We start from the raw sequence: 26,689 nt of genomic DNA, 5'->3' as shown, positions 1-26,689 counted from the left end.
CCCCCTCTCTCTCTTACACCCCTTGTCATAGGATGATGTGAATGTATATTATGCTTGTATGTTAATTCTCATGTCTTTTTTTGTTATCTCATTTAACTCATGTCAATCTGGTTTTTACATTGTGGCAGTTCTTGCATACAGATATATGCACTATGCATATCTACACTTTTGCATTTTAAGACTGGGGGCCCTACGTTGCATCCATTGTTGAACTATATATAGGCAGGTAGGATGTGTGTAAATCCATAGGACACTAGACATATAGGAGTAACATTAAAATTGGTCATTACATAACTCATATGTATATTTCATGCGTTTCTTTGTGATAAAGTGAGTGTACAGATGTTAACGAAAAGCCAGGAAGGTAATTTTAAAAGAACTTCATGTGCCATATAAGAAAGGTTACACGGGCCTAACTACAACTAGCAGGCAAAAGATATTTATTCGGACCAACCCATTATCAATTTTTTAATTTGATATTACTGACAAAAATGAATGAATATGACTGACAATCTAATACTGATTCAAGGGAGGGCACCTACTGAACTTCCTTTTTCTGCATTGGAAAGATATATGACTACTCTGGAACCTTTTTTTACTGGCGGAAGAATTTGGGCCATTTTACTCTCTCAAGTGATGAATTTGATCCCGTCAGGTGTAGTCTCCATTAATGCCGATTTGTTTTTAAGTGAGCCTGTCGAGGTACAGTACCCTTTTCTGGTCAGATATGGAATGTCAGACATATATCCTATCCACTGGTAGTAAACATTCAACCCTCAAATTTCCTCATTTTTCATGAATTATTTGAAAGTGCCACTTTAACACACGAGTCTATGGGAAATGAATTAGGCCTGTGAAACCTCAAGCGTCCAAGGTTGACTAACACCTGTATGTCTGTACTTGTAAGAGTCTTGACGACTGTACTTGTAAGAGTCTTGACCAAACCAGTATGAAAGGAGTTCACTTCTGAACCAAAATCTGATTGGTTACAGAATAGAGCACATTAAAATTACATTGTGCGCTTCACTGTTAGAGTAATATTTCACCGCTTTGTGTATAGCATGAATAGAAATCAACTTTGAAAGTACTTGAAGTGACTGATAGAAGATATTATCAGAGCAAATTTGGAGTGGAATTCATACAGAGTAGGATGATTTGGTTAGTGTGTAATATTTCAGAATAGAAAGTGGAAATAGATGCACATCTCCCTAAGATATGAGAATGCCCGCAGCTTGAAAAATGATTGATTTATATGATTTTATTGTGGAGTAACACTTAGAGGTAACATTTCATAATGTATACTGATACTACTCTGAGACATCTCTAATTGCTTAAATCTTATTGACAAAATAGTATACTTGTTTGTAAGAACAGAATATTGTTTTATGGGAACATTTTGTTACCAATTATTTATCAATCATTTCATTGATTATAATAGATAATTAGGTTTATTAAGGTAAACATTGATATGAATGGAGTTATCTTTTTGTAATATTTTTCACCTTTTATATGATGTTATTTTATGTGTGGTTGATATTTAACTGTAGGTAGTGTTCATTGCTATCTTAGAGTTTTGAGGAAATTATAGTTCTGAATACAAGGTAAATTAAAAAGTTTCACAAAGTATATTTTGTTTGGAATGAATTTTAATTGTTGTACTCTATTGGACCATAAGTTCAATATTTTTTTTGAACAAATGTAGGAAAGCCACAATTCCTACCAAAAGGGGGTGTAATGTGATGAGACATCTCACATATTCAATAATATATCAATACATGTAATCAATATTTAATCAATACTTCTACAGGAAGTGTAACAGGAAGTCATATGTTTACCAATTCCAACTTTCTTGAAGAAAGTATTACTCATTCTTCTTCCAGCTAAACTTCTGACCGCATACATTTTATGGGTTTCTTATTCACAACATTTCATGTTCTCCCAAAAAGGTCAACTAATCTTATTCAGAGGAAAGTTATGACGTACAGTTTTGGTCAAGCGTCTAAGGTTCACTAACACCTATTTGGCTGTAAAGAGACTTGACCAGACCAATATAAAAGGAGCTCACTTCTGAACTCAACTCAGATTGGTTACAAAATAGAGATTGGAGAATATAGAATAGATTAGAGAATGGTATAGAGATAGAGCGAGAGAAGAGTTTATATTTTACACTGCAGAGTTTATCTTCATTTGTAGAGTAGAATCACCATTAGGCTTACTCATGTTCCTGCATTGTCATCATAAACTTATTTATAATCTTCAATAAATGTATGAACTGTACATCCTGCATTGCTTTGTATTCATTTCAGACTGGTTGAAAGTAATGAGCATTAGATCCCAACCCCAACACAACAATCATTACCCGTGACAGGACTCGGTTACAATTCGTAATTCCGAAACACGTAATTTGCCTATACCTCGATGTTCGTTAATCCGAAAACGTAAAAGGGTTCGTTAATCCGAACATTTGTGGCGTTATTTTGAAAGTTTGTTCATACGAAATAAGATTCGTTAATCATTACGATTTCAGACTAACAAACCTTCGGAATTACGAACGTCATTTCGTTTTCGGATTAACGAACCTTCAGAAGTTACGAACCTCATTTTGTTTTTGGATTTAGAACCTTCAGAATTACGAACCTCATTTCGTTTTCGGATTAACGAACCTTCAGAATTACGAACCTCGTTTCGTTTTCGGACGAACGAACCTTCGGAATAATGAAGCTTCGGAATTATTAATGTATGCGACAGGACCCAGCTGCAATTTGAAGAATAGAAAGTATGAGCAAAAATTTGAGGGGTCGGACGTACTTCAGACAAAAACAGACCTGTTCTTGTGTCTTTATACAGTGCGTCCCCAAAAAACTATGCACTTTTGAAATGGCTGCAAAATAAGAAAAAATATCACTTTAGGGGAAAAAACTTATATATTTGGAAAGCCAAGAAAGTTAACTTTCAAGTGACACCAAAAAAGTGGATAACTATTCATGCTTGGGTGAGCACTGCCCACTGAAACAAAGGGTATGAAAATTAGGCTGGGCCGGAATTTGCCCTTTTCAGGTTTGGGGGTTTAGATTTTGCAAAGTTGAGGGTTTTGTGATGAATTCATTGTGATCAGTTTGTTTGAAAAAAATTAATGCATTGTTAAATTGAAATTTAAGTCATGAGTGATCATGAATTGCAATTTTTTAGTGCAGCATTTTGACTTCACTAATGATCATGTGGATCTCAGCAATGTGTTAATGAGAGACAGAATAGGGGATAAGATAGGATAAGTATGACAAGTAGGTGAAGTACGTTGATGGGATAAAGGTCAAGAGAACATTTATTTTTTTGAATACATTGTTCTCTTTATTATTACACAACGAGTTTAGAAATTATCCTATTATACTGCAGTCAAATGTCCCCGTCCGGTGTCCGTACTGTAAGTCAAAAACAGTCGTTTTACGGATTTCTTCACGAACCACATTAAGCATGTTAAGTTGGTATATCCAGGGGGCCGTTTCATAAAGCCGTTCGTTAGTTAAGAGCTGCTTTAAGAACGACTAGTGATCCTTTCTTACGCGCTTAGCTATCGCCAATGAATATATCATTTACCATGCGAAAGGATCACCAGTCGTTCTTAAAGTCGCTCTTAACTTACGAACAGCTTTATGAAACGGACCCTAGGAACTATAAAAACGGTTGTTTTCGAACCGCTGTACGGCCATCCTGTACGAAATAGGACTATGCAATTAATAGGGTAGCAACCCACTTCACAATGTTTGAAGTGTGTCCTTTTTGATTCAGTGCATGAATGCAAAACAATACTATTGTTTGGCTTCCTTGCTCTTACAATTATGAAGCCATGATGGTCACTTCATTCACTCTAAAAAAAGTTTACCCAAATGTTTGTTGGGTAAAAAGATACCAAATATTTTGTAGATTTTACGCATTGTTGCGTTGAAATTACCCTATAAACATGCATTTTGCCCAATATTGAGGCAAAGATTTACCCAGCGAACATGCATGTTCCCTTTTTACCCAATATTGGGTAAATTCTTAATCCTTGTTTTTGGAGTGCTTATTACCGAAGTTGGCGTAAAAATAGTCAAGGTGCACTATTATACCACTTATTGTTTCTAGTTTCCTATAACACCTCAACCGCGTCCCATTTACCAGTACTAGGCCTATAGTCCAGTCAATATAGGTTTTGACCCACCACTAATTGCAACACTTGATATTTCACTGCAATGCTTTCCAGGAAGGTCCCCTGAACAACATACTAAAAGTCCCAAAAAATCCAAGCAGTGGAAATTTATGAAATTTGCATATTATGCAAATTAGCCATAAAAAGTTAGAAAAATAAGGAAAATAGTCCGAAAATTACAAATAAAGTGTCCAAAACAATTTTTGAGCGAAAATTCATGATAAATAACTTTAATCAATGTTTTTAATCAAAAGTGCAAAAAATCTACCTCATTTGCATAATATGCAAATAAGCATCCTTATATGGAAAAATTGTCAAGATATTGTGAGTTTTCTCTCATTGACTGCTTGAAAATTTCAATAATGTTGAAATTTACATGCTGCTATCACTAAGGACGTTGAATAGATTTATATTTAGCTTAGTGTCTGTAGTGTCATTTGCATATTATGCAAATAAGTATGTAATAAATATTCAAGAAAACACACTGGTGATACATTCCTCAAAAAATGCAAGTAGATTATTTATTGAAATTTGAATATGGCAATGCCTTAAGTTACAGGAAGTTAAAACCATATTAAAAGTCATAAAATAGACAAGCATGGGAAAATCACAAAATTTGCATATTATGCAAATTAGCCATAAAAATTTGGAAATGAGGAAAATAATCCCAAATTTGGAAATCAAGTGCGGAAAACAATATAAATTGAACGGAAGTTCATGATAATCTTTACAAATTTAATAATTCTTCAAATAAAAAATAATGTAAATAAATCTACATCATAATTATGAGCATCCTTGTAGGAAAAGAACAAACCAGAATTTTTTATTTTTCTCACACAAACAGTTAAACCCTCATTCCACAGAGACCAAGACCTCTGAAAGACTGCTGTAAGACCATAAAACTTGCTTGATCTTTCAACGAACTTTTAAAGATATCTGATGTCTTTCACGATTCCTGATAGATCTTTCAATGGTCTTTGTGGTCCCCCTGAGTCCAAAACTTTTTGAAACGGTTCAAAACAGTCTTTCAGCGGTCTTACAGGAAAATTGTTTTTGCTGGTCTTTCAATGAACTTTCAAAGTTCTTATTAGTCTTTCTATGATCTTTCGGCAGTCTCTCGATATTTTTTCAGAGATTACTGTAAGACTCATGAGAGATCATTGAAAAATCGTCGAAAGATAATTGAAAGACCAGGCAAAGTCTATGGAAAGAATTCTGAAGGATCACTTGATGCATAAACATCTCTGAAAGACCATTGAAAGATCTCTATAGGACAGTTGTCTTTCAGAGTTCTTCGAGGGGTCTTTCTGAGCCATTCCACAGAGATGACAAAATTCAGTGATCTTGGAGACTGCTGTATAAGACCTTGCCAATTTTTGGTCTTTGAAAGGCCCTTCAAAGGTCTCCCCTCTGTGGATCTAGATCAATATATGACTACTAAGAATGCCTAGTACATTAATTATCAGCTTAATATCTGAAGTGGAATGTACATATTATGCAAAGAAGCATCCGGCATGTTATAAATAATCAAGAAAACTTGTGATATTTTCCTCTAAAATTCCACGTAGATTATATATATGTAACCTTGATGACCTTGCTTGGTTATTGACTTTTTTCATGAGCAGTTACCACCGGAGTAGATACCCCACTCATATTGTGCAAAGATGAATCAGTTCTACATGGGTCCCACTGTTTGAATGCTTCATATTTCTACCCTTGTTCTCTCCTTGACTTGGTAGAGTCTTTGCGTTTCTTGCTAGTATAGTCCACGCTATCATGTTCCTTGATTGTCATGTGATCAGTACAAGATGTCACAACCAGTACAAATAAAAGCTCGTTAGCTTTGAATATTTGTTCCTTGTAGCACACCACTTATCTTGGTGGTGAATATGAGTAACTTCCTTGGATCACGAGATCCCTGGGCATGGTTTATAAGTACTGTACCAATGAGCATTTGCCCATACGAGCGATATGAAAGCCATTCATAAAGTCATGATAAAGGCTTAAAGTGTATATAGACATCTTTTCAGATACAGGAATCATGATTAGACGTCCTTGCTGAATCCAGTTGCTGCTTCAGGATGAAGCATCCGTTTTCTGTTCTTTCCTCTTTGATGAATCTCCTAAGGATGGCAACTATCTCCATATATTGTAGCTATAGTTTCTAAGCAAATCGTATGCAAATAATATCAATTTCCTGATATTTATGGCAAATGGAAATTCCTCAGTGAGACAATGAACAACCAAGTAGACGTTAACAGATGAAGGACTAAGCCAACGGAACACCATTAACATCACCATCAAATACCATCCAACATTGATTTAACAGTGTGTACCCATTCCAGGATTTGTTTGCCACTTTGTGTTATTCATTGGTATACCGTGAGGGTATACAGAGGAATAACTCTTTCAGAAATTATGGTACGACTAAGGATGTCTTCTGGAGGAATGCTGAATTTCATAGTGTCATGCAGATGTACTTTGGACAATCATACAACTCTCTGTACATACTGAAATCCGACAAGTCGAGCATAGGAGATTGAATGTCAATCAAGAGGACTTTGACAAGAACCAAACCATTACCCTTGTCTTCTTCCGACACAAGGCGCCTCAATGAGATACTGGACATAATTTGTGTCGGAAAAAAAGTTTTATAGGAAGGCTTGCGCATGTTGAGTTCCTAAAGCATCAGTAAGGTGAAGCTCAGAATAGCTATAACATTAGAGGACCATAGAATGGTTATAGACAAGCCTATAGTACATAATTTGTTGACCGGATTGGCAATGATCCAGGCTGTAACAACTAGCATGTTGGAAGTCCTTAATATGAAAGACATTGGAAGACAACAGATTTTTTAGTCTTAGTATTTACCACTGATCATGATGATGATGACGCTGCTCTGCAAGTCCTGGAACCCTGTTCTGACCCAGACATGGCCAGAAAACATATTATTTTTTAGTCAAGCGGGTGTAGCCAAACTACTGAAGAAATTGTTAAAGAAAGCAATCTGCATGAAGCTACTAGGCCAGATGGAATCTCTGTTACACTTCTTTATGAGACTACTCATCAGATCTCACCTGCCATAAGTTTGCTTTTCTTGGCCTCCCTTTTGTCGTTCCCATCCATATAAGAAAGGGCTGTCAGCTCTAATAAACTACTCACCAATTTCAAATAATGTGCTTTGTTCTTGCCAATTGCATCATCTTGTCAGACTAACAACATGGTTTTAGGACGTGAAGAGCACATTTCCAGTATTTCTCTTAAATACAAATTATATTAGGATAAATATGCATGCTTAGTGATAGCAGCATAATGATTTGAACAACAGTCAATGTGAGAAAATCAAAATTTCTTGACATTTTCCATATATGGATACCTATTTGCATAATATGCAAATGAGGCAGATTTGCTAGCTTTTTAAAATAAAAACATTGTACTTATTTATTCATCACTAAAATTTTGTTCAAATTAATTGCTTTTGACATTTAATAATATAATCTTTGGATTATTTTCCTTATTTCCTATTTTTAATGGCTAATTTGCATAATATGCAAATTAATTTTCAGGCATTGTGATGAATTCTCATGCTTAGTGATAGTAGCATATAAATGTCTACATAAATCAAATGTTTTTAAGCAGTCTATATGAGAACAATTGCAATATCTTTAAATTTTTCCATATAAGGATGCTTATTTGCATAATATGCAAATTAGGTAGATTTGTTTGCGCTTTTGAATAAAAACATTGAATGCAGTTATTTATCATTACTTTTCGCTCAAATTAAATTGTTTTGGACGCTTAATTTGTAATCTTTGGACTATTTTCCTTATTTTTCTAACTTTTAATGGCTAATTTGCATAATATGCAAATTTCATAAATTTCCACTGCTTGGATTTTTTGGGACTTTTAGTATGTTGTTAAGGGGACCTTCCTGGAAAGCATTGCAGTGGAAAATCAAGTGTTGCAATTAGTGGCGGGTCACCCCCCTATTCTGGCTAGATTGACTGGACTAGGCCTAATCGAATATAGGCCTGTCAAATAACCCCTTCACATTCTGTCAGCCACGTATTAGCTCTGAAATGTTACTAGACGTGATCCGTTTCGATCAAATACAAGTGTCATCATTTAATGATTTTGGTTGTTTTGATAGCCGACGGTGTTAGTATGTCATAATAATAATAATAATATAGGATCTGTATAGCGCACGTATACACCTACCGATTCCGGTGCGCACAGCTTTTTTGAGGAATTTGAGGAATATTCGAGGCAGTTAAAAAGTCAGTAAATCTAAAACCGATAACCCAGGTTCGAAACTCAGTCGACAAATAATCTGCATATTTTTCACCGCATACATTCGTAATTCCGAAGCTTCGTTATTCAGAAGGTTCGGATATTCCGAAGGTTTGTAAATCCGAAAACGAAATGAGGTTCCTAATTCCGAAGGTTCGTTAGTCCGAAAACAAAGTGAGGTTCGTAATTCCGAAGGTTCATTAATCCGAAAACGAAATGAGGTTCGTAATTCCGAAGGTTCGTTAGTCCGAATAGTAATGATCAACGAACCCGATTTCGTTTTCGGACTAACGAACCTTCGGATCAAGGAACTTTATTTCGTTTTCGGATTAACGAACCTTCGGAACAACGAACCTTATTTCGTTTTCGGACTAACGAACCTTCGGAACATCGAACCTTATTTCGTTTTCGGATTAACGAACCTTCGGAATAACGCCACAAATGCTCGGATTAACGAAGCCTTTTACGTTTTCGGATTAACGAACATCGAGGTATAGGCAATTTACGTGTTTCGGAATTAAGAACCTTCGGAATGAAGAATCTTCGGAATAAAGAACCTTCGGAATTACGAAGTGTAACCATTTTCACCATGACTCGAAGTGATTGTTAATATCATTATTCTATTTTTGTGACGATGTAACAAAATTATCACATTCATTAATATCCCCCTTTCTGTGGTCTCTCGCTATCTCTTTCATTTCATTACCCCCCTGTAGCTTTCGAATGGACGCCACTCTTCAACAAAATGTATTCTGTGCTCTCCCCAAGAACGATATATTCCACATTCTCAGCTACCACTCCCTCTCCATTCAATTTCAGTGTTTAGTGAATAAATTTGAATTGACGATAATACACCAGCTTGATCGACGGCATAATAAAGCAAGAATCGTTGAATAGAAATAAGAATTACACCAATAGCACACCATATTCCCGAATAAAGCAATGTCAATACAGTGAAGAACTTTGTTAACAATTTAAAAATGTAATGTAACTCACACTTTGCCACACGAATGATTTTCTATCATACGGTGTAAAATGTGCGCGAATGACTTCTACGCATGAAGACAGGACATTATATATGGGCCCGTTGCAGAAAGAGTTGCGTTTAAACGCAAGTCAAAAAATCAGTCGCAAGTCCCAAAATGCGCGCTGTTGATTGGTTGAATATCAAGTTACGCATGATTTTTTAGAGTTGCGATTGATTGCAACTCTTTCTGAAACGGGCCCCTGTACTATCAAGACACCCATGCGGCAACCTCATGAGTGCGCGCTAAGAGGGATTTCCAAATCTTCTTCCACGCTTCCTCCAAAGTGTCGTCATCGAATATACCAAATCGTCGAGAGAATCGCCTTTCGTCTCATCATTCCTCCGACTCGAGGGTAATGGGTGATTCCAAACAAGGCCCACGGGACTTTGAGATGAGGAAAGCTTATCCCAATGTGACCTCGTGATAAGACTTGTACCTGAGTTACCATCGATAGAGATTACTATGGTTTTGAAGATGATCAATTTAATAATATTTACCTTGGCAACGTGTGATATCTTGTTCCCGGAAGGTGAGTGTTTTTTCTGTAATCTAATAAATATTGAATACTTCGATTTTTTTTATTTTAAATTAATATAACCAGGGAGATTAAAAACGATCAAAATAATCATCAAATTTATGTCTATTCCTATTTTTATTCGAGTCCATCTGCAACGATTCCTCTACTTTTCTATCTACTCTAGATATCATTACGGAGACGCATTATTTATACACTAAAGCTAGTTGAGTACCCATTTATTTACCGTTTGTTATCAATTTACGTCTATTCCTATTTTTATTCGAGTCCATCTACAACGATTCTTCTACTTTTCTATCTACTCTAAATATCATTACGGAGACGTATTATTTATACACTAAAGCTAGTTGAGTACCCATTTATTTACCGTTTGTTATCAAATTTACGTCTATTCCTATTTTTATTCGAGTCCATCAGCAACGATTCCTCTACTTTTCTATCTACTCTAGATATCATTACGGATACGCATTATTTATACACTAAAGCTAGTTGAGTACCCATTTATTTACCGTTTGTTATCAAATTTACGTCTATTCCTATTTTTATTCGAGTCCATCTGCAACGATTCCTCTACTTTTACATCTTCTCTAGATATCATTACGGAGACGTATTATTTATACACTTAAACTATATAGTCGAGTACCCATTTATTTACCGTTTGATAAAGGTAATAGGGCCAACAAACATGCAGTTGCATGCATACAATACTATAGCAAATTTGTTATTATAGCTGTGGATTGAGAGAGAGGGGGATTCGAATAGGTAAAAGGAAGGATGAGAATAAAAGATAAAAGAAATACTATCTGTTTTGATTTTACAAATCAAATTAAGATAAAAATAGTGGTTTTGCATGATACAATTTGATGCCTTTTTTCCCTATGCAAGCATATTTCTTGTGGTGTTTTTGTTTGAAAAAATTTCATCAACCATTTTGGGAGCATTTCATAAAGAATTGGATAGTGATTTGCACCCCAAAATGGTGTAAGTTAATACAAACCCTTGCATCCGATTGGCTTAGACTTAATTAGTAGGTTAAAAGTGACAAATTAAACTTATTTTTTGCCCTAGAGGTACTACGGAATGGTTGAATTAGATACTGACTGTTTAACTAGATACCAATAACACACTTAAACAAGTGTTAAACATACATTGTGGCACAATAGAAAATCACATGCAGCCTCGAAAACAAAGAAATCACCCACAGAAAATAAATCAAAATGAATAAATAGATAAATGAAGAGAAAATAGTTAAATAAATATATAGAAGAAATAAAATCAATGAATGATTAAATAACATAAAATAATAAACAAAATAAAATGAAGGAATAAATAGAAAATAAAAATTAAATAACATAAATGAATATATGGATAAATAAACATTTATACTTGAAAATAACAAGAAAACAAAGAAAATTATTAAACGAACGACCTCAAATGATACCAGAGAATGCTATATTTTGTCAAGATCTTTGAAAAGGTGAAAACTTGTTCGATAGTACAAACACACAGCTACATATCTTTGTTTAGCACACCCACGCACACACACACACACACACACACCCACACGCATACTGTACATACCTCTTCTTCCACATAAAAAAAACAGGTCACCCGGCCTTGTATTCGTGAAAACATCCCGAGGTATATAGTTCTAGATCGCCAAGACTGAATGAGAAATAATTAAATTTTACGGCTGCAAACATAACTTTGGCGGCTAAATTCCTTCACTGTTTAACTGTCGTGGAAGGAAACCACCTGAACATAATAGGGATTGCCCATGGCAATTGAATACCGTTGTTTTTAACCATGGACGTAAACCATATGAAGTAGTTTGGAGAATGGATATAGTATTATTGTCCGTATAAACACAACATAAACAGCAACAAAAACCAACAAAACATTGATAGGCGTGGTAAATATATATATATATAGAGAGAGATTTATATCATTAATAAGGTAAGAAATTAAGATCTCGTGCGTGGCCGCAATCCCAATAGCGAATAAAAAGAGATGAGTGTAATACCTCAGTCACATTCCCTTTACGGCGGCCGTACGGCGAGTCGAAAACAGCCGTTTGAATGAAAATGAATAAAACGGCTGATTTCGCCGTACGGCCGCCGTAGAGCAAATGTGACCGGGTATAAACAACGCTCGGGCGGTGTGACCAGGCCTTTGGTTTGTATTGTTTTCTGTGGTAATGAATAAATATGAATCTATGTTGATTAGAAAATTTGTTCATACATGGTTATATGCACAAATTTTTGCGGGGGGGGGTGGCAAGGCGCGGTTTTTTATAAAAAAAAACTCGAAAGCGAAAATGTAAACTGGCATGCCAGGGGGCGCTTTTGTATTTTTAAAAGTGAAAATGAAGGACATCGAACATACTTTGTGTGCAATTTGTGAACAAATAATTAAAATGTAAGTTTTCTTCATTTTTTTTCGTGGGGGGGGCCCATACCCCCTCACTGCGTATACAGCTATGTTGTATCATAAACAATCTTTTCCACATTACTTCAATTCATTTCAGATTGACAGGACATAGCTTGATATTAATTCAAATCGATCGAGAAATTATCTGAATTGTTTGGCGTTATGTCATGGTGTGAATAAGATAATCGAAAACAAAAAAAGTGATAAATCGATTGCAGTCACTCGCCGGAAGGTATATTCTTACGCCTGACGTGGCTTTGCATAACATAACAACTTTCATCTGTAGACGTCTTGGCTCTACCGAATCAGTAAAAGGTGTCATATTTTGCCCCCAAGTAAAGATTATGATGGAGGTCTGGAGCAGATACATTTGCTTACTAATACAAATACACAATAAGTAACCTACATTCACTGGATAAATTGTTGTCATGGTATTGGCACTGATTTTTTGATAGTGCTTATTACAAAATGATATTGTTTGGAAAATGGATTATAATTTGCCACCACTTTTTGTCGTCAATTTTTGTAAAGGTCAAGTCCACCCCAGAAAAATGCTGACTTTAATAAATAGAGAAAAATCAAACTAGCATCGTGCTGAAAATTTCATCAAAATTGGATGTAAAATGAGAAAGTTATGACATTTTCAATTTTCGCTTATTTTTCATAAAATAGTGATATGCACAAGTGAGTCAGTTGATGATATCCATCACTCACTATTTCTTTTGTTTTTTATTGTTTTAATCATACAATATTTTATTTTTTCTTATAGATTTGACAATAAGCAACAACTTGAATGGACCTTATAGTTTTAAACAATGCTAATTCCACATATTCAGGAAGGAATTAATTGTTGTATCACTTGACAATGAGGAGAAAATTAGAATATGTAATATAATAAAATACAAAAGAAATAGTGAGTGGATGACGTCATAGTCTCCTCATTTGCCTACAAGCCAGGATGTGCATATAACTGTTTTGTAAAATTAAGCGAAACTTTAAAATGTTATAACTTTCTTCTTTTATATGCATCCGATTTCGATGATATTTTCAGTGTTATGCTTATTGGATTTTTCTCTTTTTATTCAAATCAACTTTTTTTGTTGGGGTGGACTTGTTCTTTAAGTTTTCGTTTTACGAGAGATTCCTAATCATCAAATACAGACTCAAAACAAAGAACGATAATTATCATAGTAATAGATTAATATGATGATCAGAGCATTGAAAAAAGTATAATTAAAGAATGAGAGAGAAAAAATAGTAATAGTGGGAAAAAGGGGGAATAGATCAACAGAAGACTGAGAAAGCTGAGAACGTGTGTGATTTAACTAGTAAAAATAGAATAATAATAATAATAATAGGTCCATTTATATAGCGCAGCTACTATGTGCATATACTCTACTGCGCTTTGATAATTGGTATCATATTATTACCCCGGCTGTAGCTGAGCCGCCATATTAATAGGCGCTAAAGCGTTCAAGGAAAAATCCTACCGGGTACACATTCACCTCACCTGGGTCGAGTGCAGCACAATGTGGATAAATTTCTTGCTGAAATTAATGAATTAAAAGAGTTCACCCCTTAGCTGGAACATTGTTAAAATTGTTTCCCCAAGTTATTGATATTTAGAATCTTCTTTTTGGTCCAACAAACCAAATGTTGTTCCCGATTTATGAACATTACGATTATTAAACAATTTCTGAATGAATTCATGATAGATCATTAAGAGACCATCCGAATATTCTCTTGCCAATACATTAATCTACATGTTCCTACCGTCATAAATATTGTGGTAATTTCTCAGAGTATTTCACCGGCTTTTTATAGCAATTTATAGCAATTGATTGATTGGTTTTTGCTAAAATTGATCTCATTTCCACATTTTCAGTTGCCGCTTCCCCTGAACAGAAGCAGTTACTCGAGGACCTCTTCATCAACTACAGGTACAACAAGATTGCCAGACCTGTACTGAATGAAAGTAGTCGCGTCAACGTCACAGTCGAGCTCTATGTCGGACAGATCAATGACGTGGTGAGCAAGACAATGATGACGAAGAGCGTTGTCATTAGAGTGATTGATTTGCTCATTATGAGGTTGACTGATATCGACAAGGACGAGAGTTATGTGGGCGTTGGTCATGCTGATGGTGTTGGGACGGCGATGATGATGATGATTGTGTTGCCGGTGATGCTGTTTATGCTGATCATGATAATGGTGATGAGGATGATGACGACGATGACGACGACAGTGATGATGAGTATGGTGATAATTATGATGAAAATAATGATGATGATGATATTAATGATGATGATAATGATGATGATTATGAAATTGATGATGATGATTGTATTGTATTCATTTATTCACGGTAAAACTTACATTCAGTCATAACAGACTGCTTTTCAGCAAGTCCGTGAACATTGAAAAAAGGAAAAGTGAGACAATGTGAAAATACAAATAGCATAAAATAAAACATTAATGCCAAATGAAAAACAATGATAATCAAAACTATATAAAATCACAGTGCAATGATGTTGCTGGTGGTGATGATAATAATAGTAATAATAATGACAATAATAATAATAATTCGCTTTTATATAGCGCTTATTATATCGGAACGACGTGTATAAGCACTTTACAGAGATATCATTACCCCGATGAAGATAGAACTTAAAATGATGATGACGGTGGCGGTGGTGATGATGTTTGGACAACTTTATTTTTTATGATTGTGATGAATATGGTGATCACGATCGTCCCAATGATCATGGAGATCATCACCCTCATCGGCAGCGCGATGGTGGACATCACAATGATGAAGATGAGGATCGGATTGGATATTAGGATGAGTGTAATAATGACGATTTTAGTGATATCTCCATGCAAGGAATATTAGTGGAAAAGATCCGTTATAGAAAGTTACACAGCAAAAACTGTGGTGTTAACCGGTGTACATAGAAGACACACCAGTTGTTTTACACCGGTGTTAGTTTTACACCCATAGCTGTTATTACAACACATTTGCCCGCACATTTGGTTGTCACATTTACACTCTTTGGTGTTATGTTCAATCTCTAGGGTGTAGTTTTAACACCTCAGGGTGTGGTCCTCTATTAACACCAACTGGTGTCAGTTTTAACACCACAGTTTTTACAGTGTACCAACTCCATAAATCTGACATGAAATTTTCCCCCATTTCGTTGTTCACCTTAAAACCCTAGTTGGTATTTCTGGGTGATGGTGGTTTCGATGATGGTAGTGTGGATTTTTTTTTTGCGCCGATGCCATCCTGATGTAGCATGATTCATTACGAAGGAGTTAAAGAAAACAATTTTTTTTGGTAAAAAGAGGATATCTCGGGAAACCTTAACAAGTTGTTAACTTGTTCTATTGGGCTTATACCATAGCAAAGATAATGGTATAAGCCCATTTGAACAAGACAAAAAATCGGTAATCTTTCATTCACTCCTGTCGATGTTAGTAAGGTATAGATACATCATTTTCCACTGTGATGCGTTTCCAATTACTCCGAAACATCGAACCATGATGTAAAGGGATTAAGAGCCCGGGATCTTCATAGGGTCCCGTCTTACAAAGAGTTGTGATTAATCCAATCAAACTCAACTATATCATCTAAAATTCAGAAAACAGGCCGGTTTCAACTCCTTTCAATCTCTTGCCCCCCCATTCTTTGGAACAAACTCCCTCCATCTCTTCGAAACCTCTCTTCTCTTAACCTCTTCAAAAAACATCTCAAAAGCATAAACCTCAACTTGTCTTATGGCATCAACAGCATCAACAGCGCTTTGTATCCTCTGGAAAAAGCGCTTTATAAATCCAATTATTATTATTATTATCATCATTTATTATTATTGTTATATGGAAACCAACATTGCCGTAATTCATCCCACAGAAAGTTTGCACAATGCCCTTTGTTAACAAAGATGAGCTCACCGGAACGTGGAGTCAGCAGTGAATGTAAAGGCCACCGCACACCTTACGACTTGTTCGCGATCCGATTTCGGAACAAATCGCATTTTGCTCATTTTATGAAAACGTGAATGGAACATATCATTTTATTTGAGGTTAAAATTAATTGAAAAATACTAATATAACCATTTGGAAAGATTGCAAGCCTTTATTTTGGAGTAAAGGTCAAATTAGTTTCAAATAGTAGCCAATCGTACGACTGCTATGACGTCATAACGAATAGATATTAAATTTGCTTTTATTCTAAGGATGATAGCGTAGTTATAGATTTGGACAGAGGTATTCGTATGATGATTTCGAACATTACGCAGTAAGATATACCAAGTCACAATATTTGCATCGAATTCTATTACGTTTTATTCCAAAATTGAGTCGCAGACCAATCGTAAGGTGTGCGGTCGCCTTAAATGAGTACGTCATCATCCAGAAAAAAGCTTGAATAAACATTTATTTAGATGTTGGCGTTGTTGGCCTTCCATAGTTGTGGTCGATCTGATCAATTAAAACCCTTTGCAAGACGGGAACCACATAACTATCTACAGTAGATATGAAGCTGTTATACGAGAAACTTCTCAGAAAAGGGAAATAGTTTAACTTCGGATGAAAACCTTGACCTAGCTTTAAAATAATGAAGAACATTTTCAGAGTTTGTCCTTATAAAGTTCGCAGTACACGTTTGCAACGCATCATTTTTTCCGCCCCGCCCGTTCGATAATATCAGAACGCGGAAAATCATTACATGGACTATTATGCGTGAGAACACACGCTAATGGGCGTATAATGATGCCTAAATTGCATTAGCCGATGAGGGGAGTGCGTTCTGGCGGACCTTGTAATCTTGTTAGGGGTACAAATGATTTGACGGTAGGTCATGCGTTTTAAGAAGCAAGCGAAAACATGAAAGGCAGTCATTATGATCTTTGTCACTTGATTTGTTGGCGGCAAGAGAAGGAAAGAGAGGGATGGGTATGTGAGGAAGATGATGTGGGAGACATGTATGTGTGTGTGTGTGTGGAGGGGGGAGGGTGTGCTGTTCATGCATTATGTCAGAGTAAAGGTTCGTATAAGTGTGTTTTAGAGTGAGTGTTTTTAAATACTGGAGATACGGAAAGAAAGACAGTAAGTCATGGGAAAAGGTGAGTCATATTTTATTTAAAATATGACCAAAATTAATAAAACGACATGTAAGAACGATATTGATGTGTTTGTGTGTGTGTGTGTGTGTGTGTGTATATGATATTGATGTTCCATGGTATAATGCATTTCATGAAATTAACATTTATAACTTATGATAACAATATTTCTAATGAATTTGCCGACTATCAATTATGAAGCAGGACATTACTACCGAAATAAATAATCAAAATAGAACATTTTGCAGATTTAAGAAATGGATCTTGCATTGATTCTCAAAACGGCAAGATAGAAATAATTTTGATTTAACGAAAATTCAACTATTTTTTTTATAGAATCAGTAGAATACAGGTTTACGCATATACAAGTTTTTATTACTCATAATTAATGGAACTTCTGATCGTAATATTTATTTGCCCCCCCCCCCCCATTATGCTCTTTAATCGTCATAAGTATCGAGAATGTAATTGTCTTAAAGATTATACTTTATTTCATCACGACCTTTTCTTATAATTCTCATCATTTTGATAATTTTTTAATTTTATTTTCTAATTGCAGAACGAAAAATATCAGACTTTGAGTACAATGGTGTGGCTGACACAGGTTGGTATGGTAGTTACAACTGATCAAATCAAGATTAAATCTCGGGTGATGCATATACGTTGAAATAAAAATAAAAAGAGTATTCAAAGCTGATCATATGCATCATAAACAAAATGATATAGATACATGGACTGAAGTAATAACCCTTTGCGCGCTGATGTTGCAAATTTGCACATTCGTACAATTAAATTCAGCAAGAATTATTTTCTCCCCTACCTTCAAATTAGATAAGCTAATAAAAGGCAATAGTTCTTGGATGAAAATAATAATAAAAGTATCAATGGTTCAATATGGATATCTTGAATTGAAGAACAAGACATGGAAACATTTGTCATTATTTTCCCCCAAAAATAATTAATTCAGCGTCAAAGAATTAAAAATATCAAGATTAAGGTATTAAACGAGCTTTTTACCATCTTAATCCATATTCAATTGAGAAAATCTGACGTCATTTTTTAAGATTATCTCACCTTCAGATTACAGTGTCTCCACCAGTGGCGTACCTGGGATTTTCCACAAGGGGGGGGGGGGGGCAAAACCGGTCGAAAAAAATTGACAAGCAAAAAAAAGAAAAAAAGGTCTTCAATCTAAAAAATCGTACCCGAAAAAAAAATTGACAAGCAAAAAAGAAAAAAAAAGAAAAAAAAGGTCTTCAAGCTCATCGGGGGGGCAAAATAGGTTTTCAAGCTCCTCAGAGAGGGCAGGGATATATGTCTTTTGTATGGTTGTGACTCGTCAGGGGGGGGGGCAGACTGCCCCCTCTGCCCCCCGTAGGTACGGTAGTGGTCTCCTCCCCTGTATATTTTACGTTCTTTTTATTTTTGACATGCTCTCTCTACCGTCTGCTGTGAAGAGATGGCGCGATGAGTACCTGATGTGGGAACCCAGAGATTATAATAATTTGACTGTTCTCCGTATACCCGCCAGCAAGATATGGCTTCCTGATACTGTACTCTATAACACGTGAGAGTAATTTCCAATATTATTTATCATTGCTTGTCATTATTGCAGTCATTCTTCATGTCGGTGGAGGGGGGGGGGTTGTTCCCCCTCTTTGTCTTTTTTTTAATCTGGGGCCCGTTGCAGAAAGAGTTGCGTTTAAACGCATGCCAAAAAATCAATCGCAAGTCCAAAATGCGCGCTGTTGATTGGTTGAAAATCAAGTTGCGCCTAAATTTTAGAGTTGCGATTGATTGCAACTCTTTCTGCAACGGGCCCCTGTGCGTTATATTTTGTTTAATAATAGTGTGTTCATTTCTGTAATTAAAGGTTTCCCGTCCATATCATTCTCGTATTTTACAAAAATTCTTTATATTTCTACACAGCAAAAACTGTGGTGTTAACCGGTGTACATAGAGGACCACACCAGTTATTTTACACTGTTGCTAAATTGGTGGTGATACGTTTACACCTATAGGTGTTACATTTACACTCTTTGGTGTTATGTTAAATCTCTCGGGTGTTATTTTAACACATCAGGGTGTGGCCCTCTATTAACACCAAATTGGTGTCAATTTTAACACCACAGTTTTTACAGTGTATTATCAGTTTATGATTGATGTTTAAAGCCCCAGTCGATAAAAACATGAACAATGTAGATTTGATTATCAAATGAAAAGCAAATACCATTCGAACTCAGTTCATGTTTTCTTATTTTCACCATTCGACCTCGTAAAAACAATGTCAAGTGATAATTTAATTTGCGTAGGATTATTTCTTCCGAGAAAGCTGCGCATAAGTCTATAATTTGTCATGAAAAACCATGTATAGGCCTACAATTTTGTAATTAATGCACCTTTTCATTATTACATTTCCAACTAGCACCTTGCTTGTTTAATTTGCTATTAAGGGGTTCCTCTAAAGTACACAATCACAAGTAAAATGTGATTTTCCTTTTTATCTCCTAATATAAGACCCTCCACCTCAAAACTAATAATGTGCCATTCAATGTATCTGCATTCAGTCAAAAGAGAAATTTGGTCGCCAAAATAAGAATAAAAATGGAAAATTAGCTTATCTAAAATAAGTTTGCTGTCATTTCTGTACAAATATTAAGTAATACTAAAAAATGGTTTCTTTGACACACGAAGTAAAAAAAAATTCTTTCGCTCTTCTTTCGTCACAGTCGGCAATCAAACAACGACCAGCTCATGACAGTCGAGACGCTGACCATCGTCAAAAGCGACGGTTCCGTTGACTGGAGTGCCCCCCTCACCATGATCAGCGAATGCGGCATCAACGTGTACTACTATCCCTTCGACCAGCAGGAGTGTACTCTGAAGATGGGATCGTGGCAACACGACAGGAAGTTCATCGACTATCTCGATGGTGCGGCCGATTCAGCGACTGAACAGCACAATGGAGAATGGGACACCACCAGTAAGACAACCATGAACAGATGGTTTATTTCAAATTCGTCTAATACCCAGTTCGTCCAATTGCAAACTCGTCCACTATCCACATGGTCTAGGAGCCAACTCGTTTACTCCACATTTCATCTAATAATCAGTTGGTCCAATAGCCATTTAGTCCATATACCATTTGGTCTGATTGGACCAGGTGTGTTTTTTGTGCAAAATGAATGGAAATGAAATGGATATTAGACCAACTGGTTATGAGAGTAAATGGTGATTAGACGAAGTGACGATTGGACCAAAAGGTTATTAGACCAAATGGTTGTTAGACAAAATGTTGATGGACGGAATGGCAGACTAAATGAAAGACCATGTGGTGAGTGGGCTAGTCGGCAATAGACGAATTGACAATTTACCGACCATGGCTCCGTAACACAAAGGTTAGCAATTAATCGCTAAATGAAATGGCCTATCAAGATCACCGTTGCATGTGCATTTTGCTCCGTCGACTGACTATATAGGAACCAATCAGAATTGTTCTTTCAAATTAGCGATTAATCGCTAATTTTTGTGTTACGGAGCCCAGATGATTGTTTCTACCTGATGATTCGGTCACACCAACTAAACCGACTCCAAGGTCCCGTAACACAAAGATTAGCGATTGATCGTTAATTTCAAAGAACAATTCTGATTGGTTCATAGCCAGTCTACTTAGCAAAATGCGCATGCAACAAGGATGTAGATTGGTAATTTCATTTAGCGATTAATTGCTGACCTTTGTGTTACGGTGCCCAAACCGACCAAATCTATTACGTGATTTCCAATGAAATGATATCGGTCAGTTTGAAATTGGTTTCTCTGGTGTGAAGGTGGTTTAAACATGGTATAGTTAAATTGTAATTATGCTGCGTTCACACGAACGAGACCGACTCCAAACCGATCGATGGTATGTCATTGAGAGTGAAAAAAAGGAATAATGCACAAGATGTTGTCAAACTTGAGTCGCTTTTGCCAGAATGACAGTATTTTTTTATGTTGCCCATTTTCATTCAAATTCTTCTCACGACACAAAATTGTCATCGTGAAAATTTTCATTGTTGACATCATCATTATCACCGTCATCACCATCATCATTCCACCACATCATTATCATCATCATCATCATTATCTCTACCACCGCCACTTACGTCATCATCACAACCATGATCATGAATATCAACAAAACTAAATGCACCTAAGACAGTAATTATCTTCAACAACACCCACTCTTCTTTCTCATCGCCGATCATGACAGTTTCAAGAATTGAGTAACGTCATAATTTCTTTACCCCTCCCCCATCTTTCTCCTCTCAATCTATATCTCTTTCTCTTAAGGTATCAAAGCTCATAGCAATATCAAAGTTTACTCATGTTGTCCGGACAAGGAGTACCCGGATGTCACTTTCACCATTAACATTAGTCGGAAGCCCCTCTTCTACGTCGTCAACCTGATCGTCCCGTGCGTCATGATATCAATGATGTCGGTATTGGAGTTCATCCTCCCCTGCAACTCTGGTGAGAAGGTATCGTTGGGGATCACCGTTCTCCTGTCTCTGACCGTCTTCATGCTCGTGATCGCAGAGAACATGCCGGCGACAAGCGACACTATTCCGGTTCTTGGTGAGTCCTTGATTAGCTTCTATATGCAGCCAACCCCCTTGAATTATATGTATTATAGTCATGATCATTATTCAGAATACATTATTTAAAAAAATACATTTGCGAATCGAAATCCACGTGTAAGAAATATTAATTATTTCAAGTGGATATCTGGGGAGTGTTTCATCAACATTTTTGTCCGACAAGTTGTCAGATCTGGGGAGCGTTTCATGAAAGGACTTGTCGGACGTTTTATCCGACAAGTCCCATTTTATCCGACAGTTACCATAGTAACAGTGCCTCACAGCCAATCAGAGTCAGAGAAAGATGTCAGATCTGACAACTTGTCGGACAAAAATGTTGATGAAACACTCCCCTGACATCTTTCTCTGACTCTGATGGGCTGTGAGGCACTGTTACTATGGTAACTGTCGGACAAAACGTCCGACAAGTCCTTTCATGAAACGCTCCCCTGAACATAACTTGTCTGGCTGTTACTAAATGTTTTTAAATGTATATCCGTTTCCAAACATGCTAAAACCTCAACAGCTATTTCAAGATATATATTATTTGAGTCTTCATTCTTGACATTCGTATAAAGTGTCTGACAATGTTTTTACACGATTTTTCAACATTGCTCCACCTGTTAATTCTTGGGGTTCTATGTACACTTAGATGACAAGGTCTTCCTGTTATTTCTTGGTAGCTCGATACTACATCATCACGATTTTCCTGGTGTCATTCAGTACGGTCATGACCGTTCTGGTTCTTAGCCTTCACCACCGCCGCTCACCAGTACCTCGTTGGGTTCGCCACGTGTTTCTCCGTGTCCTCAGCAGTCTACTCTGCATGAAGGTAGAGTCCTCTAAGAACGCATCAGGAAGTCTCTACGGTCGGCCGACCGGTCCTGCTGGCGTCCACAGCTCTGGGATCCACTTCGAGCTTGTGCCGCAGATCAGCAACAACGAGTCTCTCTCCGCTTCGGCAACGGACTACGCCCTCAAAGAAGAGACACTGCTCGGGTCTGGAGACCTCTGCAATGATCTTGATGGTGGCGGCCTCCACGGCCGTTCAGGAGGAACAACGGGGCTCGGAACAGGTGGTGGAGGTCGGGGGAAGGCGGATAGTGGCAGTTGCCATCGTCCTTACAGCTGGAAGGATCGTTCGTTCATGGATATCCAGAATAATGTCAAGTTCCTTGCTAGTCGGTACGCTGATCGCGACCAAGATGAACAGATTACTTCGGATTGGCAGAATGTGGCAAGGGTGGTCGACCGTTTCTTCCTGATTATCTACATAGTTTGTGTTGTTCTTATGGACGTTGTAATGGTCCTTCAGGTTAAGTAGCTAATTCGGTTGTCTAGTAATTTACACTGTTTGAATGTTCTCATTTTCGCAATAACAACCTTGTTGAGACGTTGCGTTATCACCATGGATACCGTATGACGTGTGGTGATGTTTTGCATATTTTTGGTTTAATCAATGTATCAATATTCATTCACAATGCATACTGGTTAATAATTTGAAAAAATAAAACAGCAGTCTATCTTCATTTGTAAAAAATCATAAACGAACGTGTTTGAAATAATGACCATTAAGGTTCAGGCAAACTGGCCATTTACCATTAGTAATTCCATTTTTGTATGGTAATGTCATAGAATGGTTTATACATCAGTGATATATTTCAACTAGTAAATGATGTTCGTTTTTTGTTCTATACTACCAATAAATCATCACATTTATCAAACTTATTTTAAGTTATTCTCGACCACTTGCTATCAATATTCCTAATAAATCATCGCATTATTGTATTACGTTATTTTCGACCTCTTGATAATGATTAGCCATTCTCAAGAATGTCGTGGTGGCGCAGCAGGTGGGTCCAAGGTTGTGGGTTCAAAACTCACTGGTTGTAATCTTGGAATTACATTTCCCCATTTATTTTCTCTTTTGAAAGTCTAAGATGAGAAACCTGAATCTAGGGGTAAAAGGGATTCGTTTCCTAGCTATACTTAGAGATATATCCATAACATTCATGCATCAAAATCCAGAAATAGTTTATTCCTTACTTCAGTACGTGAATGTCATATTTTTTCTCTTCCGAAATAACATAATCCTTACTTCAGTACGTGAATGTCATATTTTTCTCTTCCGAAATAACATAATCCTGATAATTAGTCACTAAGTAAAGTGTATTATAACAAGGTTATGTGTACTTATGTACATCTGGTAAGCATTTCGACTGATTTCTCTGTAGTATTAGTAGTATTTCAAATAGAATAGATAGGCATGCAGAACCTGGGGTAGAAAATTTGTTTTCTAGAATAACCATCTGCGGGACGGATTTTGTTATAATAAAAAAATGAACAACATTGTTTTAGATAGCTTTGCGGTGTTTTGTTTGATATTGATTTCATTTTTTTTTCATTTAATATCTGATGTATGTTTGTTTCCATAATGCTGTGCTACATAATTATTTTTTCACATTCGAATTCAGTGTCAAATGATCAATTTAATCAAATTTATCCCTTTTCAAATATTGTTTTTTTTCAATAGTGAAACCGAACAAAAACACATGTCACCAGGAACTTGTAACAGTTTGAATAACAGTCTTTATTTTTGGTCTAATTTTTACTTGTGTAGATATGCCGATATACTGTTGTGTCAGTAGGCAGTGGACATAATAACCATTCACAGCAAAAAATTTCGTTGACATGCAATGATATTTACTCGTATACATCAATTCATTAAATAAAAAAGAAAATGATGATGATAATAATATAATAATAACAACGATATAAATAGCAACAATGATAGTAATAATAATAGTAATAAAGGAAATAGTAAAATATATAATGATCTTGATAAAAATTATATTAAAACAAAAGTATCAATAATGATGATAATGAAAATAATGAATGATGTGCATTTTGCTTCGTAAATTTATTAGGGATCTTTAGCTTTCACAACATAGACCATGGCGCGGGCTCTTCTCGATTGACGCTTCTTCTCCCATTCAGTATATAAATCTAATAAATCTAAAGCTCCCTAATAATCAACCCCGAGACGCCCTTCCATTTGTTAACTCGCTTTAGCTCGAGCTGCCCCCGCATTCCAGCAATTTTAATCGTACATGGTACCTATTCATATTGCGTGGGTTGAGTGCAGCATGATGTTGATAAATGGTTGCTTAATGAAATAATAAAATATTTAATCATTTCTATATACCATTATTATCATCAGTGATATCAACTGTGAAACGGACGTCGACAGCAAATGGATTTTCCAATGAATATCAAACTTGTGTAAACTATTCTGATTCGATGCAAATGGTGTTTTTATAGATTTTATTTCATGTTTTTGTTCAGAGGTCTGTAATCCGGATTCTGATTTTATATGTAATCCCTCAACATAGAAATTTTAGACATTGTAGCATATACTGCTTTATGAATATAAATGTTTATTGTAGAGGCTGATCCGTTTTGTCCAGGACGGATATTGAAAACATTTTGAAAATTTGGAAGGCCTATACAAAATGGGAAATGAGATCATAATCATATGTTTTATTGCAAAGAATATTACATAAGTATCCAAATGATGGCGGAATGTATTAACTATGGTTATTAATACTGAATTAATTCATAAAAATGCTCGATGTCTTGAGATATGGGCTTCTACATTCCTAGGTAACTTCATAGCACTTTTAAACAAATACAATTCCAATAGTACACGTACGCGTGCTTCCATGCTACAGAAAAATCTAAACTTGTTGATTGTATTGGTAAATGTATTTATTCATATAAACAACACATTTCAGCATAAATACTGAATTACATGGGATTTTCAAAACAATGCACTAGTTAATTCAGATATCAATAGAATTCAATTTATACATGTATATTCGAATCATGATTGTTAAAACGGATACTGTTCAATACAAGTTTGCACAAGCGGATGAGTAATGGAGAGAGAGAGGGAGGGAGAGGGGGTGATAAAGAAATGATCAGAAAGGGAATGAGGAAAAAGGGGGAGACAAGGAAAGGGAGAGAGATAGAAGAAAGAATAATGAATGGAGAATAGGTGGGAGAGGTAGGAGAGAGAAGACTCGCTTGGTTGATAGATAAATGGAACAGGAAAAATGCGTAGCGTGTGTAGATAAGAGGAAAGAGCGTATGATGAGGTGATGAATGAAGAAAGAATAATAATGGAAACGAGGACAGAATAGAAGATACTGAAGCAAAAGACATAAACCAGAGAAGATAACTAATGTGAAAAAAAAATCATCCAAACTCTGAGCATAGTGAAAACCTGCTTGAGGGATATGGACAAAATGAGAGCCTTATACGCTTTCATCAAAATAATCTAAATGTATAATGCGAATTTGGTTAAAAATTACGATTGTCATTTGATCTCCATTGAACAAAATAAAAAGAGGAATGTCCGAAGCATAATAATGCCAATTGGTGATTTTTATCTTATAGCTAAGAAAGCATGAATGCTTGCA

The 26,689-nt window shown here is 36.0% G+C and overlaps 1 protein-coding gene across 1 annotated transcript; it reads left to right on the top strand.

The window, feature by feature from the left end:
* The first annotated feature begins 9,857 nt into the window (after window positions 1–9,857).
* LOC121429994 (neuronal acetylcholine receptor subunit beta-4-like) lies at window positions 9,858–24,998 on the top strand. Its single transcript, XM_041627262.1, has 7 exons — window positions 9,858–10,033; window positions 14,355–14,497; window positions 18,149–18,193; window positions 19,047–19,156; window positions 20,319–20,572; window positions 21,922–22,206; window positions 22,892–24,998. Exons 1-7 carry the CDS (start codon window positions 9,967–9,969, stop codon window positions 23,530–23,532), a joined length of 1,545 nt encoding a protein of 514 aa, XP_041483196.1. The 5' UTR covers window positions 9,858–9,966; the 3' UTR covers window positions 23,533–24,998.
* Window positions 24,999–26,689: the final 1,691 nt, after the last annotated feature.

The sequence above is a fragment of the Lytechinus variegatus genome, chromosome 16, assembly GCF_018143015.1.
Source record: "Lytechinus variegatus isolate NC3 chromosome 16, Lvar_3.0, whole genome shotgun sequence".
Taxonomy (NCBI): domain Eukaryota; kingdom Metazoa; phylum Echinodermata; class Echinoidea; order Temnopleuroida; family Toxopneustidae; genus Lytechinus; species Lytechinus variegatus.
This window is presented reverse-complemented; position numbering and strand designations above follow the sequence as displayed.

Coding starts and splice junctions, on each gene's coding strand:
- LOC121429994 (XM_041627262.1), top strand. CDS start 9,967: ATGGTTTTGAAGATGATCAATTTAATAATATTTACCTTGGCAACGTGT. Junction 10,034..14,354: donor TGATATCTTGTTCCCGGAAG/GTGAGTGTTTTT, acceptor CCACATTTTCAG/TTGCCGCTTCCCCTGAACAG. Junction 18,194..19,046: donor CAATGGTGTGGCTGACACAG/GTTGGTATGGTA, acceptor TCTGCTGTGAAG/AGATGGCGCGATGAGTACCT.